General features: G+C 41.2%; 1 protein-coding gene across 3 annotated transcripts in view; it reads right to left on the bottom strand.

Moving 5' to 3' along the window:
- Window positions 1–672: 672 nt before the first annotated feature.
- LOC143416822 (CD99 antigen-like protein 2) overlaps window positions 673–13,254 on the bottom strand; it is a 26,348-nt gene continuing 13,766 nt past the window's right edge. The window contains exons 5-10 of one of the 3 annotated variants that reach the window (XR_013097073.1): window positions 9,969–10,049; window positions 8,949–9,029; window positions 8,641–8,760; window positions 7,421–7,486; window positions 6,869–6,980; window positions 673–6,830 (exon numbers count right to left, since the gene is read on the bottom strand). Coding sequence is in view for 2 of the 3 variants with exons in the window: in XM_076882470.1 (XP_076738585.1) it covers window positions 6,919–6,980; window positions 7,421–7,486; window positions 8,641–8,760; window positions 8,949–9,029; window positions 9,969–10,049 (410 nt within the window). In the remaining variant the exon portion in view is untranslated. Of the gene's footprint in view, window positions 6,981–7,420; window positions 7,487–8,640; window positions 8,761–8,948; window positions 9,030–9,968; window positions 10,050–13,254 lie in introns of all 3 variants that reach the window. The other 2 variants (XM_076882470.1, XM_076882471.1) reach the window with 2 other exon arrangements.

The following is a 13,254-nucleotide window of genomic DNA, read 5'->3' as shown; positions in this document are numbered from 1 at the left end:
CATCAGACGGCGTCTGAGACGGAAGGGCCACAAAAACAAAAAAAGTCTTCGTCTCCTTGAACGCCACAGAAAGGTGGAAGAAATTTAACCAAAATTACCCCAAGAGCACAGCGACAACTCATCCAAGCCAAAAACCTACTCCTGAGCAAAAGGAACATCTTGATGATCCAAGACTTTTGGGAAAATACTCTGTGGACTGACAGGACAAACGTTTTTGGAAGGCGTGTCTCCCATTACGTCTGACGTAAAATTAACAGTATTTTACGTCAAACCAACAGTAAAATATGGGGGTGGATGTGTGATGGTCTGGGGCTGTTTTGCTGACTCAGGACCTTGAAGACTTGCTGTGGTCAATGGAACCATAAATTCAGCCGTCTACCAAAAACATCCTGAGAGAGAACGTCCAGCCATCTGTTCGTGACCTCAAACTGAAGCACACTTGGGTTCTGCAGCAGAACATTGATCCAAAACACACCAGCGGCTCCACTTCTGAATGGCATAAATAAAACAAATGAAGACTTGTGAGTGGCCTGGTCTGACCTGAATCCGATTGAGATGCTGTGGCGTGACGTTAAAAAGGCGGCTCATGCTGAAACCCTCAAGATCCTCAAGGAGTCATACTCACTTCTGACATGCCGTTTAAAAATAAAGAAACAATTCAGATGTCCAGTCTTTTCCTTGTTCTTTTGAAAAAGATTTTATTGGTTAATAATTGTAACAATAGCTGTAACAAACTGCAAGAAAGCTACAGAAGAATAAGTGAGAAAGCAGTTTACTATTACACTTCAAGCTGTGTGCAACATTCAACTGTCAAAAGACAGCGCAACACTCGAAAGTCACAAGTAAAACAGTGTGTAGAGAAAAGCATGCATCAAAGTTTGTGTGTGTATGTGTGTTAGTGTGGTAAGATGACGAAGTGCGTCCTGTATGTGGCAGTCAGGGTAAAAAACCCTCACGCAGCAGATCAGCTGTAGCTTTGCTGGCTTCTGTAACAGAAACCAGATATCTCGCCTTGTTCTCCTGAATAAAAATGTAAGGCTGCAGGATTTTGGTTGGCGTTGCGTGACACAATCATCGGCTGCAAGGACAGACGGCAGGCTGAGTGACAGCATCGCAGGTGCTGGCTAAAGATGAAGCTCTTTTCTAGACAGTGCAGATCTTATACAGTGGAAACTCATCTACTACCAACCAACATCACTGATGTTCAACAGGCCACGAGGGCTGATCGCCACATCTTCTGCTTATTGATGACAAACATTCTACTGGTTTTATTCCATCTACGCTGGAATCGTTACACAGTCACATTTAATCAAACATTGTACTGTTTGCTGCTGGGCTGTAGCAGGTCTACTGGTACTGGTGGTCACACATGGGGCCCATATCCAAACTGCAGCGTGCCATAAATTCCACACTAAAGCCCAAAGCAGAACAGTGCCAATAATAATGCACTGTGGCTGAATGCAAGCATTGCACAGGTTAGCACACATTATTTTAAGACATCAGACGTATCTTTTTCTTTTCATTGATATAAAACAGTCATGTTCTCATACACACTCAGACCAATTCAAATGCTTCACATTCAGATTCAAGCATATAATCAACAGTTTATTATTTTCTAATAACAGATTATCCAGTAACTCTGCACAGAGGCCATGGCAGGCTCAATCAGCACTTTGTCTTTGGTAAATACATATTTTTGCTACAGACCAAATATTTTTGCATTCAAACATGAATATTTAAATACATTCAGCCAACTGAAAGGTTTGTTATTTTGTTTGATTTGAGTGAAGCTTCCAGCAGCCCGAGCCTGATGAAACAGCCCCCACCTGTCGCCAACAGGGGGCGACTGTGGTGTCGCTCGGGTGCAGCTGTGCAGTGTTACATGAATGTTGCAGTGCGCTCCGGTGGGACTTTGCAGGATATAAGGCTAAAAGAGAAGTGTCATTTGGATTACAGCATACAGGTATGCAGAGTCTTAAACAGCACCGCCAACTACACAGAGACCACACCTGCAAACACAACACACGGCCTAAAAAACACAACCCAGCACAGGAATCACTCGGATTAGAAAATAAGACAAAGCTAAGGATGCTAATGGCTACTGCGGCCACAAACTGGGTTATTTTTCTCTTTTTAGCATTAACCGTTCATCTCTCACACACGCACAAAGATTTATCTAGCCATAGAATATTGGTTATACACATACATCCTACTTTAATGACCAACCTCAAAGACATGTACACAAAGTGAAATCATCACAAAACTCTCAAATATACAAAAAAGACCCTTTCCAGACATGAACCTGTTAATCTGATCCCACCTTCCAGTTGCAGCATTTTTCCTTCCTGCCATTCCAGTCGAACCGTTTTCAAAGTGAAACACGCAGTGAACACAGTAAAGCTGTGAGAAGCAGCTGATAGATGTGTTGTCTCTTGTTACCAGAGTCACACCAGGGAACAGGCTGCTGTCTGTGCTGCATCCTGACTGTAACACTTCCTTTCTTTAGGCTGCGAGCACAGCTGGATGACTGTACTGTCACTCTGTTACAGCTCACAGGACACACAGTGGTGGTTCTTACTGCATGTCCATGTCTGGTATGGTTACTTGTGCATCTTCTGTACTTGATCCTTCGCTCACACAATCCAACCTCCCAACAACAACAACAACAACAAAAGATGGCAATCATATACAATGTAACTAATTGACTTTCTTATTACAAGACTTTGTTCCACACATGAATGAACATAAGCTTATTTACTAGATCTATGCTGTGTGTGGAATAAATCAGATCCCCTCATTACAGGTTTGTGCTACAAAAAGGTTAATATATCAGACATTAAAGGAAACTGTTTCAGACACAGCGCAGGAACGTTAATGAAAGCTTTCTTGTTTTGGAACAGCCAAGACTCAATGGAAAGCTGGAAAAACTTTCACTCACCAGGAAGCATCAACTATCTTCAAAAGTTAAGTTATTAGGAAAAGTCCAGTCAAGTAAAAAGTATAAAAAAGCAAGCTAACAGTGCAAACACACACAAGTCTAAAGTCTAAATGCAGCAGGAATATATGCTACCACACTAGTACAAACAGAACTGCTCAGTTTCAGAAAGCATTCCTCAGGGCACTATCTAAACCCTTCAACTAACTACGGCTGCTAACATCGTCGACACGGCTAAACCTTTTCAAACACAGACCAACTCAACCAAGGTTCTGTGCAGCGGTGCCAGCTCCAAACTCCTTCCACTCGGTCCCTAATTTTCCTATCGCACCCATTTTAGTCCAGCAGAAACTGAAATGTCTTTTTAATAGAGTAATGAGGGAGTCGGCCAGTGGTTTGTCTTCGTTATTCCTGGATCAACAGTTAAACTAGTAGTAGTGAGATTTGGAATATCAGTAAAACCCAAAATCAGCCAGGTCTGAGACAGATGCTGTCAGAGACGATGTCCTCTGGATTGATTATGGCCTCGGGAATCTGTCTACTCGGATGCTGAAGGTTATTTATTTATACACAATCTTCTTGTCTTCACATCTAAGTTCTGTTACTGATATAAAGTAAACATTTACTGGTTTCACTGGTTGCTTAGATGTGCAACAGTTAGTAATTAGTTATTCTTCAAAGAGGGACGCTGAATTTCATTTCCACATCCATCAGATTGATGTGATCTTTGCTCAGTAACTCTGCAGAGAAATAGGTTTCATAGAGTTTTTCTGAATTGTTAAAACACTAAAAACTAAACTACCAACACCAAAACACATCAAATCAATCTCACAGTTGTCAAAATCTTAAACACTGTTCATCTGGTTAGGACATCATTTGCAAATCTGAATCTCCCATTTACCAAAACTCTAAACACTTTCTCAAACACAAAATTCATTTAGCAGTGTGGTGCACACAGGCTACAGAAGTTAAACACAACTAACACACTGTTGTCATCATTTACACCGTGCCACTTAAAATTGAAAACATGTGTCCAATCAGTGAACCCGATTACTAAACAGTATGAGTATGGTATGAGTGGATCCAACAGTGGGGCAATACAATAGAAGAGGAAGAGGAGTCCGTGTCAGAGGTGTTGGGCAAGGACGAAGACCAAGAAGATCATGTTCTGGTGCATTGCAATGAGGGAGGCAGGGCAACGTGTGCAACCAAACCTACGCAGGTTGCTACTATAATCCGGACCTTCAGAGAAGCAAACAGGTAAAAAGTTTACTCTCACTAAGAAGACAGTGAAAAATCATTTCTCCATGTTACTGTGTGTGAAAACCTGAAAACATGAGTGTGTGTACTTATATCCAAATGGTATTTTGTTTAGAATTGAAAGACGGCCACATGAGGGTGGAAGAACATGCATGTTCTCACAACGCCAGGAGCCACTTATTGTGGATATGGTCCGTCATAATAATGCAATTCGACTGCGTGAAATACAGCAGCAGATTATGGAAGACAACACACTTTTTGAGGGAATAAATCGTGTGAGTCTGTCAACGACTGACCGTGTCCTGCAACGCTACAGGATAAGAATGAAACAAGTTTATTGGGACCATTTGAACGAAACTGTGCCATCAGCAGCTATGGGGTTCTCCACCGCGATGTTACTGTTGGGCCATACAACAACGAACTTCTAGCAACATTCCTGGATGGTCTACAGGATGCTTTGCTTGAGCAGGGAGATCGCGAGTAAGCAGAGCATCATTTGGGACAATGGAGCTTTCACCGAGATTCAAGAACATGCAACTGGTTTCACAATGAGCAGCATTTTATGAATGTGTTTCTTCCTCCATACTCTCCCTTTGTGCACCCTACTGAGGAGTTTTTCTCAGCATGGAGATGGAAAGTCTACGACCGAAACCCTTACACAGGAAAATCTACTTCTAATTTTTGTCTGTAGGGTGTAATCGTTGCTAAGTTGTGTTTGCACATTGGCTGGTTTTGAGTGGTTTTTGATAGTGGTGCTTGATTTTGAGTAAAGTTAAAATAGTTTTGGATCAAATGTTTGGTTTTGCAAGACAGGTTGAAGGTTTGGTGAGTGTAGCTTGAATTTTGCAGTTTTAGGAAATGTGTTTTAGCAATTCAGAAAAACTAATGTGTTTTATTAGGATACCATGAATGAAGGTTACACGTCTACTAAAAGTTCCACCGTCCTGTAGCTGAAAAATCTGGAAAGTAGACAAACCCCTTGTGTAGCATACAGCTGGGCTGTGGAACTAAATGCAAAGAAATATTACACTGAATCTTTGAGAGTACGAGAGCAGAGCTACACCACGAGACACAAGAAGGAACCATAAGCTGGACCTGACATGGATTAGCCTCCAAGCTAATGGCAAAACAGCCCTGTTTAAATATTTATGTTTGTTATGGGATAACTGTTTGACAAATGTTAACAATCTTAACTAATATAACTACTCACTTTACAGTTGTTTTCAATGAATTCACCTTTTGTCATGTGATGTTATTTCTTCTAGAAAAATTCACAAACTTAAAGTCAAAGTCACCTCAGAGCTCCACAAACCCAACACAAGAACTCAGTCACCAGTATTACTAACTACTCATGTTAGACTTGTTAACATTTCTGTGACAGTCAGCTTTTTTTTCCCGGGAACAAAGTGCTGGAGTTTCGTCCGTTTCCACTGAAGAAAGTCCCGTTAGGATTCAGAGGGAAGCAGCAGCTCACGGGACGCAGTTTTAAGCTGAAACTGATGTGGAACAAACTTCATCATCATCACTCACATCAAGTGCATTTACTGCTTTTCTGACTTTTCATATTTGGCACAATACTCAGTCCTCTTACTCTCACAAGCTTTACACGTGGGAAACAGCTTCCAGTCCTTCATATTGTGAGGTAAAGACCCTCCAATCAATAATCCCCTTTCCCCCTTAAAGAAGACAATATGGCAGAGTGGGCGCACAGAGTGGGCGCGCAGAGTGGGCACTGTTTCCCATCTGAGGAGTTCCCATTCTAGGTTTGAAATTGACCATAAGGTGTTTTATTAACCGCTCAGATGTTTCAGCATCATTTACATTAATGGTTGAAACAAACTAGAAATGAGTTTTTTTTATAAGGCCATTTACACTCTAATACTTACAGGTGTTGGATGCCTTAGTCATTCACTAATGTACTTGGTTAAGAAAGATTAAAGCCAAAGCTGTGTTAATAGTAACATGGTTAGAGTAGTAATAGTGCAACGAGCTGAATGTCCTCCACAGGCGTGTGGAGAGCAGAGACCACATAAATATTTCAGGTCAGATTTGTGCATCAACAAAAACAATAGCTTTGATTTACAAGACATGATTAGTTAGGCTTCAACGAGGGACACAGAATGATCTGTTATCCCTAAATACAACTCACAGTAAAAAGAATAAAAACAAAATATAAACAATATAAAAGTCAGTTTGAGTTTCACAGCAATCTGGTTAACTTTGGAGTTCAGCTTCCTCAAATGCTCTTTTAGGCTGCTTTAAAAACATGCAGCAGGTTACTGACTCATCAGTTTGCCAAAAATATCATCAATAAATTCAAATGTGCCCAAAACCAGCTCAGTGGATACTGACTGAGTCTGTGAGCTAGCTTCTCATCTCAGGTATTCTTCAATCTGTGCCAGCAAAGCACTACAGAGTACATGCTGGCAAATAAATAACAGTAAAAAACATTGTGAGTGGTTAGTGGGGTAAAACCCACACGGTGTGAGCTGTGTGCGTTACAGAGAATTAAAAACATGAGATTTGACAAACCAGGATTACAGATCCAGGTTCTGCAGCAATAATGCTACACAGAGACAACCTGTGACCTCTGCCTGTTCAGTGTGTGTGTGTGTGTGTGTGTGTGTGTGTGTGTGTGTGTGTGTGTGTGTGTGTGTGTGTGTGTGTGTGTATAGGGGGGTTATGCGAAGGGTTTGTTGGGGAGTCCGGTGATTGGCTCTGTTTTACACAGCGTTCTCTTCAGTCTGAGGTTCAGCGTTGGGCGGCTCCAGCAGAGTCTGCTGCACTGCAGAGATACAACAACATTCCTGTCAGACATTATTCTAACAGATCTGTGACAACTTGTTCTGAAAGCAAGGAAACAACTTCAGTGGTCCCTCGTTTATCGCGGGAGTTACGTTCTAAAAATAACCCGCGATAGGTGAAATCTGCAAGTAGCCAACTTTATTTTTTAAAGTTATTACAGATGTTTTTAAGTAAAACTCGTCACTACACACTTTATACACTTTTCTCATACAGGCTCAAAGTTCTGTACTGGACAGAGGACACGACACGAGATCGATTGACAATGGTCTACAGCCAATCAGGACACAGAACAATGCGCTGTAAAAAAGAAAAATTGCCACAAAAAAATCAGTGAAACAGCGAAGCCGTGAAAGGTGAACCGCGTTATAGCGAGGGACCACTGTACATTTATATGCATTTATATAACAGGGGGGTGTGTACCTTGTGGTTCTGTGGCCACCACCGCTTCAGGGTTCTCGGCTTTAAGCATGTCAGTGTTCAGACTCTCTGCCAACACATAACAAACAGTTCACTATAAATACTTCGTTACTGTACTGCAGTACAATTTTCAGGTATTTGTATCTTTCTGACCACTTTTTGATTTTTACTTCCTACATTTGTAAACAAATATCTGTCCTTTCTACTCTTTACAGTTTCTAAACAGGCTTGTTATCAAAGCATCAGCTGTATCATCTACAGCATTTATACTCGGGGGCTGAAGTGTCCGTCTGTTTAGTCAGCATGTAGCCAGCGCAACGAGCATTAAGGGAAAAATGTTTCTACAAGGGTTCGATCAGCTCAACAAACATCAGCAAACACAAACTGTTTGTCACACAGTGTGTTGCTGGATTTCAAAGGAAGAGACAACACAGAGCTAAAGAAATAGTATTTTTTAACACCAGTATTTGTACTTTTACTTAAGTACAGAAAGTCTGTACTGTTGCCACCTCTATTCATGACCAGCCAATTAGACTAGAAATGTAACTACAAAGAGGATGATCTGTTAGAGGTGATGTGTTAGAGGTGATGTGTTAGAGGTGATGTGTTATCTCCTGGAGTTAATTCAGTCAACTCTGAGTGCGTTCACAACATGTGGTAGAAAGGCATCATCAGTGGAGCTTCAATATTAGCATTTGCATTTCATACTTGGTGTGATGGAGCTGAATAATTGATTATTCCATCAAGAAAAATAAATAAATAAACATTGACTGTTTTGATGATCAATTATTGATTTTTCAAAGGAAATGGAAATGATGACTCCATCGTATCTCCTGTTTTTGCTGAAAACTCTTGAAATATTGTAAAAATAACGACAGCTCTATGAAGTTTAAATGGGAATTTTTAACATTTCCAACCAAGTCATCAGTGAATTAAAAATAGTGAGTATATTAATCCAGATGTAATGATAATAAAATATATTCATAGTCAGAGACATAAGGAGCGGCTGCTTGTATCTCTTAAGTCCTGCAATAATCCAGAAAAAGCACATTTAAATAAATCTACCATAAGAATTACAAACTGTTTATTTCTGTATAAGTTAGCAAACCCACAAATTCAACGAGGATCAAATACTTGAAGCTAACAGCAGCTCGCTTTTCATTTTATAGCAGTGTAGCAGTGAGGGCCCGCCCCCTCTGAACCACCTGTGCAGTGTAGCTTACGCTGAATACTGAAGCACAGCTTCTTCTTCTGGTAGGAAATGTAGCTGCTGACCGCACCCACCAGCGCCATGGCAACTACACTTGCAAACCCTGCGATGGTGCCCACTTCTGCTGTGTTCTCTGGAAACAAACACACACACACACACACACACACACACACACACACACACACACACACACACACACACACACAGCTCAGTTATAGGAGCACAGCAGACACAGAAACCTGCCACCACATTCCCTCGTGTGGAAAGAGCGTTTACATCTTTGGTGTAATGAAATGTTAAATATGTACCATGAAGTCTAACCTTTGCTTTTGCCGTTGCTGTCGTCAGGCTTGTAGGTCTCATCTCTGCTCAAATTGAACAAATCGTCGTCAGAGAGCATACCTGGGAGGAAACACAGTGAAGACGCAGCTGGATGTGAACTGAAACATGAGTGCATTTGATCTGTCAAACTCTATTTTGGTGTTCAGCATTTAAACACTGAAGCAGACAGCAGTGTGTCAGTGGGAGGAGGAGACGTGGGAGCAGAGGAGGACAACAATGAGCGCTCTGTGACAGAGAGTGGCTATCAGTGGCTTGGAGGAGTCCATTAATTCAGTTCAAACACATGAGAACTGAATGAATCACAAACAGAGTGATGAGATTGTCAGGTTTTAATGACGGCTTTAAAAGCTTCTATAGAAACTTCACAGACACTAACAAATTCTTGAAATGCACTTTCGTTTCTTCTGTTCTCTCATTTAAAAACAAAATAATTTCATCTGACCAATGATCCAGTGTCATTATGCAGCTGGGACATTAGGCAGGGTGTAACTAAATCCTGCAGCTTGCAGCAGTTTTCAATCCAGTGACAAAAACACCAAACAAGAGGCTGATTAGCATTAAATCGTTACATGCAATAAATTCAAAGTTGCCCTTCTTTGTCTACGTTTGGAACAGATGCAACGGAGACACAGCTAAGCAGTAAAAATTAAGAAATGAGATGGCAGAAAGAAGGAGAAGTGAGATGGAGATGAGTGGACGGACAGATAACTCCTTTAGACTGACACGGTGCCGAGGACGAGCACTGAGGCCTCGTGTATTTTACGAATCAGGCCACATTTTGGTGCCACTCATGGCTCCAACTTTAAGAACAGCGGCTTTCACACCATGCACCAAACTGACTTTCGACAGTCAAAAGGAACCTAAGGAAGCTTAAGCTAACACAAACCTGCAGAAACACGGACAAACAGGAAACAGATAAATGACATGTTCTCATTTGAAATGAGAAATCTCGCCATTTAATGAAGGCGTGTTGATCTTATGCAGGACACCATCACCCACCTCCCTTCCCCACGTTCTTATCCTTGCCATTAATGTCATTGCTGGGGTCTAAGGCATCAGCCAGGTTAAAGTCATCACTGGCTGCAGGGGTAAAAAGATCAAACGTCTGTGTTAGAGCAAAAAAAGGAAGCAGAGATCAAATAAACAATACTGTTAAAAGAAAGAAAAAACAACTAATTACACTCTAATTAAACCAAGTGACTACACTTCCCTTATGCTTTGGTTACTGTGTGTCGTTGGCCTGTTTACTGCACTGGCCTGTGGATGCTTGTGTCTTTATGTTGTATAAAGCGATCTGAATGCTCAAGTACAGCAGTATAAGAACCAGCCCATTCACCATCACGGTGCATCAACAGCTGAGCACGAGTACGATGTTGAACAGGAAAGTGCTGCAACATTTTTACCTGTTGCAGCAGGTAAAAGGCAATTATGGAGATATTCTATATGTGAATGCTTTATGCTGTGTATCGTGCTTCTCTGAGGTTCATCACTCACTGCAAACCTCACACTCACCACTGTGAGTTATACTCCGAGGTAGGATGGGCTGCTTTGGCCAGTCGCAGGAACTCTCATTTATACAGTTTTAAGGCAATAGTTGGATTCCTGCATATGCTGCCTGGTTGCGGTGAAACATGCTGGTCATTATTCTCTTCGTCTGCATGGTTACTTGTTGCTTTCTGTTCCATTTGCCCAAAATGAACCTTTCCAAAAGAGCTTTCGTCCATTTAGCCCCGTCGGCTTGGAACGAACTGCAGAACGACTGGAAAACGACTTCATTTCATTAAGTGCTTTGAAATCTAAACTATGAATCCTAAAAGGCCAAGTCCATAACATGCAGCTGTGTCAATTCAGTGATTGTCATTTTAACTGAACTTTGAAATTTATATTTGCATTTTATTGAATTTTATCTTTACTTTATTTTCATTTTATTCTTGCATGTGTGTTGTTGCTGCCTGTGTTTGAGGAATTTCTTTAACTGTGAGACACTTTCTGCTTCTTGGTCAGGTCTCTTTTGAAAAAGAGGTTTTTAATCTCAATCGGATCTTCCTGGTTAAATAAAGGTTAAATAAAATAAATAATAAGTGAAATGTTCAGCATTAAACTGAGAGCTTCTCTTAGACAGGCAGCCTGGATTCTTTGCCCGCTGCCTCGGGGGGAGCTGTTGTAACCCCGGACAGGTCACCAGTGTCGCAGAGCTGATGCAGAGAGACAGGAGTCATTTTTGTGAATCTGGTGGAGACAGCCAGTGTCAAAAGGCTCTGATGTTTTTAAAAGACACTGACCGCCAAGATAAATTATTTCCATTACCATATCACCTCTTCAAAACCAATATTGTTCACCATTTCCATATCACAGTTTCCAAACCTCAGTCCCGGTACACCTAACTTTTCCCTTGATTAATTTAAAAGCCTCTAAGCCCAGGTCCAACCTTGCTGGTCAATCAACCCGCTTCAGGAACGCCCTCACCGATAGCGGTCAAATTTCTAGGCCCTATGTTAATTTAAAAGTGGTCCCCGTGAGTTGACCGGAAGCCCCACTCGTGGGCGCTTTCGAATCCCGTCTGCGCCATTAGCTTTACCTGTCAATCACGTTCAAACGGGACCACCCGGGTCCAACCCTGTCGGTCAAACGGTGCAAGAAAAGTGGTACTTGACCACTGATTATTAACGACTGTCCCTATCTGTCACGGGTATCACCCGGATGACCCTGTCGTCGCAGGAAATTGCAGCGCGTCCGCCGCAAGATGGAGCCATCACAGTCAGAACATTTTGCACCCCTAGAAGTTCAATTCAATTCAATTCAATTCAATTTTATTTATATAGCGCCAAATCACAACAAAAGTCGCCTCAAGGCGCTTCATGTCCAACGTCCGTCCTAAAATTTATTTAAATACGTTTAAAAGCACCACTGTGGGGATTCCACAGCTGAATTATCTGGTGCCCGAGTCCAACTCTGCTAATCAATACAGGAATATATCCCTTAACCAAATATCCTAACCTCATATCGCTTTTCTTGGCTGACGTAACACACACACACACATTACACACCAACATCAAACATACATCACAACAATTAATAAATCCACCCCAGTATTAACAACAATGAGCTTTCATCAAATATCCCCAAACTTTACTTTTATTTATCCCAAATTACCCAAAATTATCATGGACATGTCACCTGAAATCTACTTAACAGATTTTATAATTTAGTTTAATTTCCACTAGTGAGCCACTTTAATGGTAACAATCATCAATTCAGTGGACAACTAATTTAGAATTCATCCAATGTACACAATTTTCAACAGGCTTGCGGTTACATATACTCTTTTAGACCGGTCTGTTGTCCAACTCATATCAGATCGTACCTTAAGGTCCAAATTAGTCCCCTCAGCCGCACAAGAATCCGGGTCACGGCACCAAGTGTTAGAAACTGTTCTTTTGATTCTTAGGGCCAAAAAGACACGGCTCAAAAGTGGTCTTTTACTTAAAAAAAATAAAAAAGATCTTTATTTACATATCCCGGGATATGGAGACACACAGAAATGCCTGCTTACAAGCAGAAAACAGGAAGCCAGGTTATTTATGTACCTCTCGACGTCACATACGTCACACAGTTTCATTACACACAAAACTTCTTCTATTCAGTTCCTCTTTTCTGCGTCTGATTTATTAATATGCCTGTGCACTAAAACTTCCTGTGCAGCTTGCAATAACTTCCACTTTCTAAGGTCTGTTGCCAGGGCAACCTGTCTAGACTTAGTCTCACTCTGTCGGTTCCTCATATTCTACAAAAAACATGCAGTTTCTGGTCAGCCTGTAACCTAGTTTTACACTGAAGTCTGGGCCTCTCTTATATAAACCAATAATAATCAGCATATAAGCATTTAAGATTAGATATTTATTACCTAACAAATGTAAAGCGCAGTGAGGGGAGCCTGAGAGCTACATAAACTGCATTGAGCTGAATTCACTCGGCCATCAGAGACTGTTATGTTTTCTAGAATTAATACTTTTATTTCCTAAATGTTGCTCCTGGCACCCTCCCCATTATAACAACTACAGCAGCAATGAACTAATAGAAACTAAAAACTAAATGAACGTACTAACTGCAGTAAATAAATCTGTCTGCATGTTACAACCAGCTACTACCAAGAGGAAACTGACAGTCAGTACACAGACTCCACCAGGCGCTCCTAACTAAGGAAACCAGGTTTCATGGTGAGTCTAGGAATGTTTTCAAAGAAGTAACAGCTTCAGCTGCTGGATACGTGTGCCGAGACAATCTA

This window comes from Maylandia zebra, linkage group LG3 (genome assembly GCF_041146795.1).
Source record: "Maylandia zebra isolate NMK-2024a linkage group LG3, Mzebra_GT3a, whole genome shotgun sequence".
In the NCBI taxonomy this organism is placed as follows: domain Eukaryota; kingdom Metazoa; phylum Chordata; class Actinopteri; order Cichliformes; family Cichlidae; genus Maylandia; species Maylandia zebra.
This window is presented reverse-complemented; position numbering and strand designations above follow the sequence as displayed.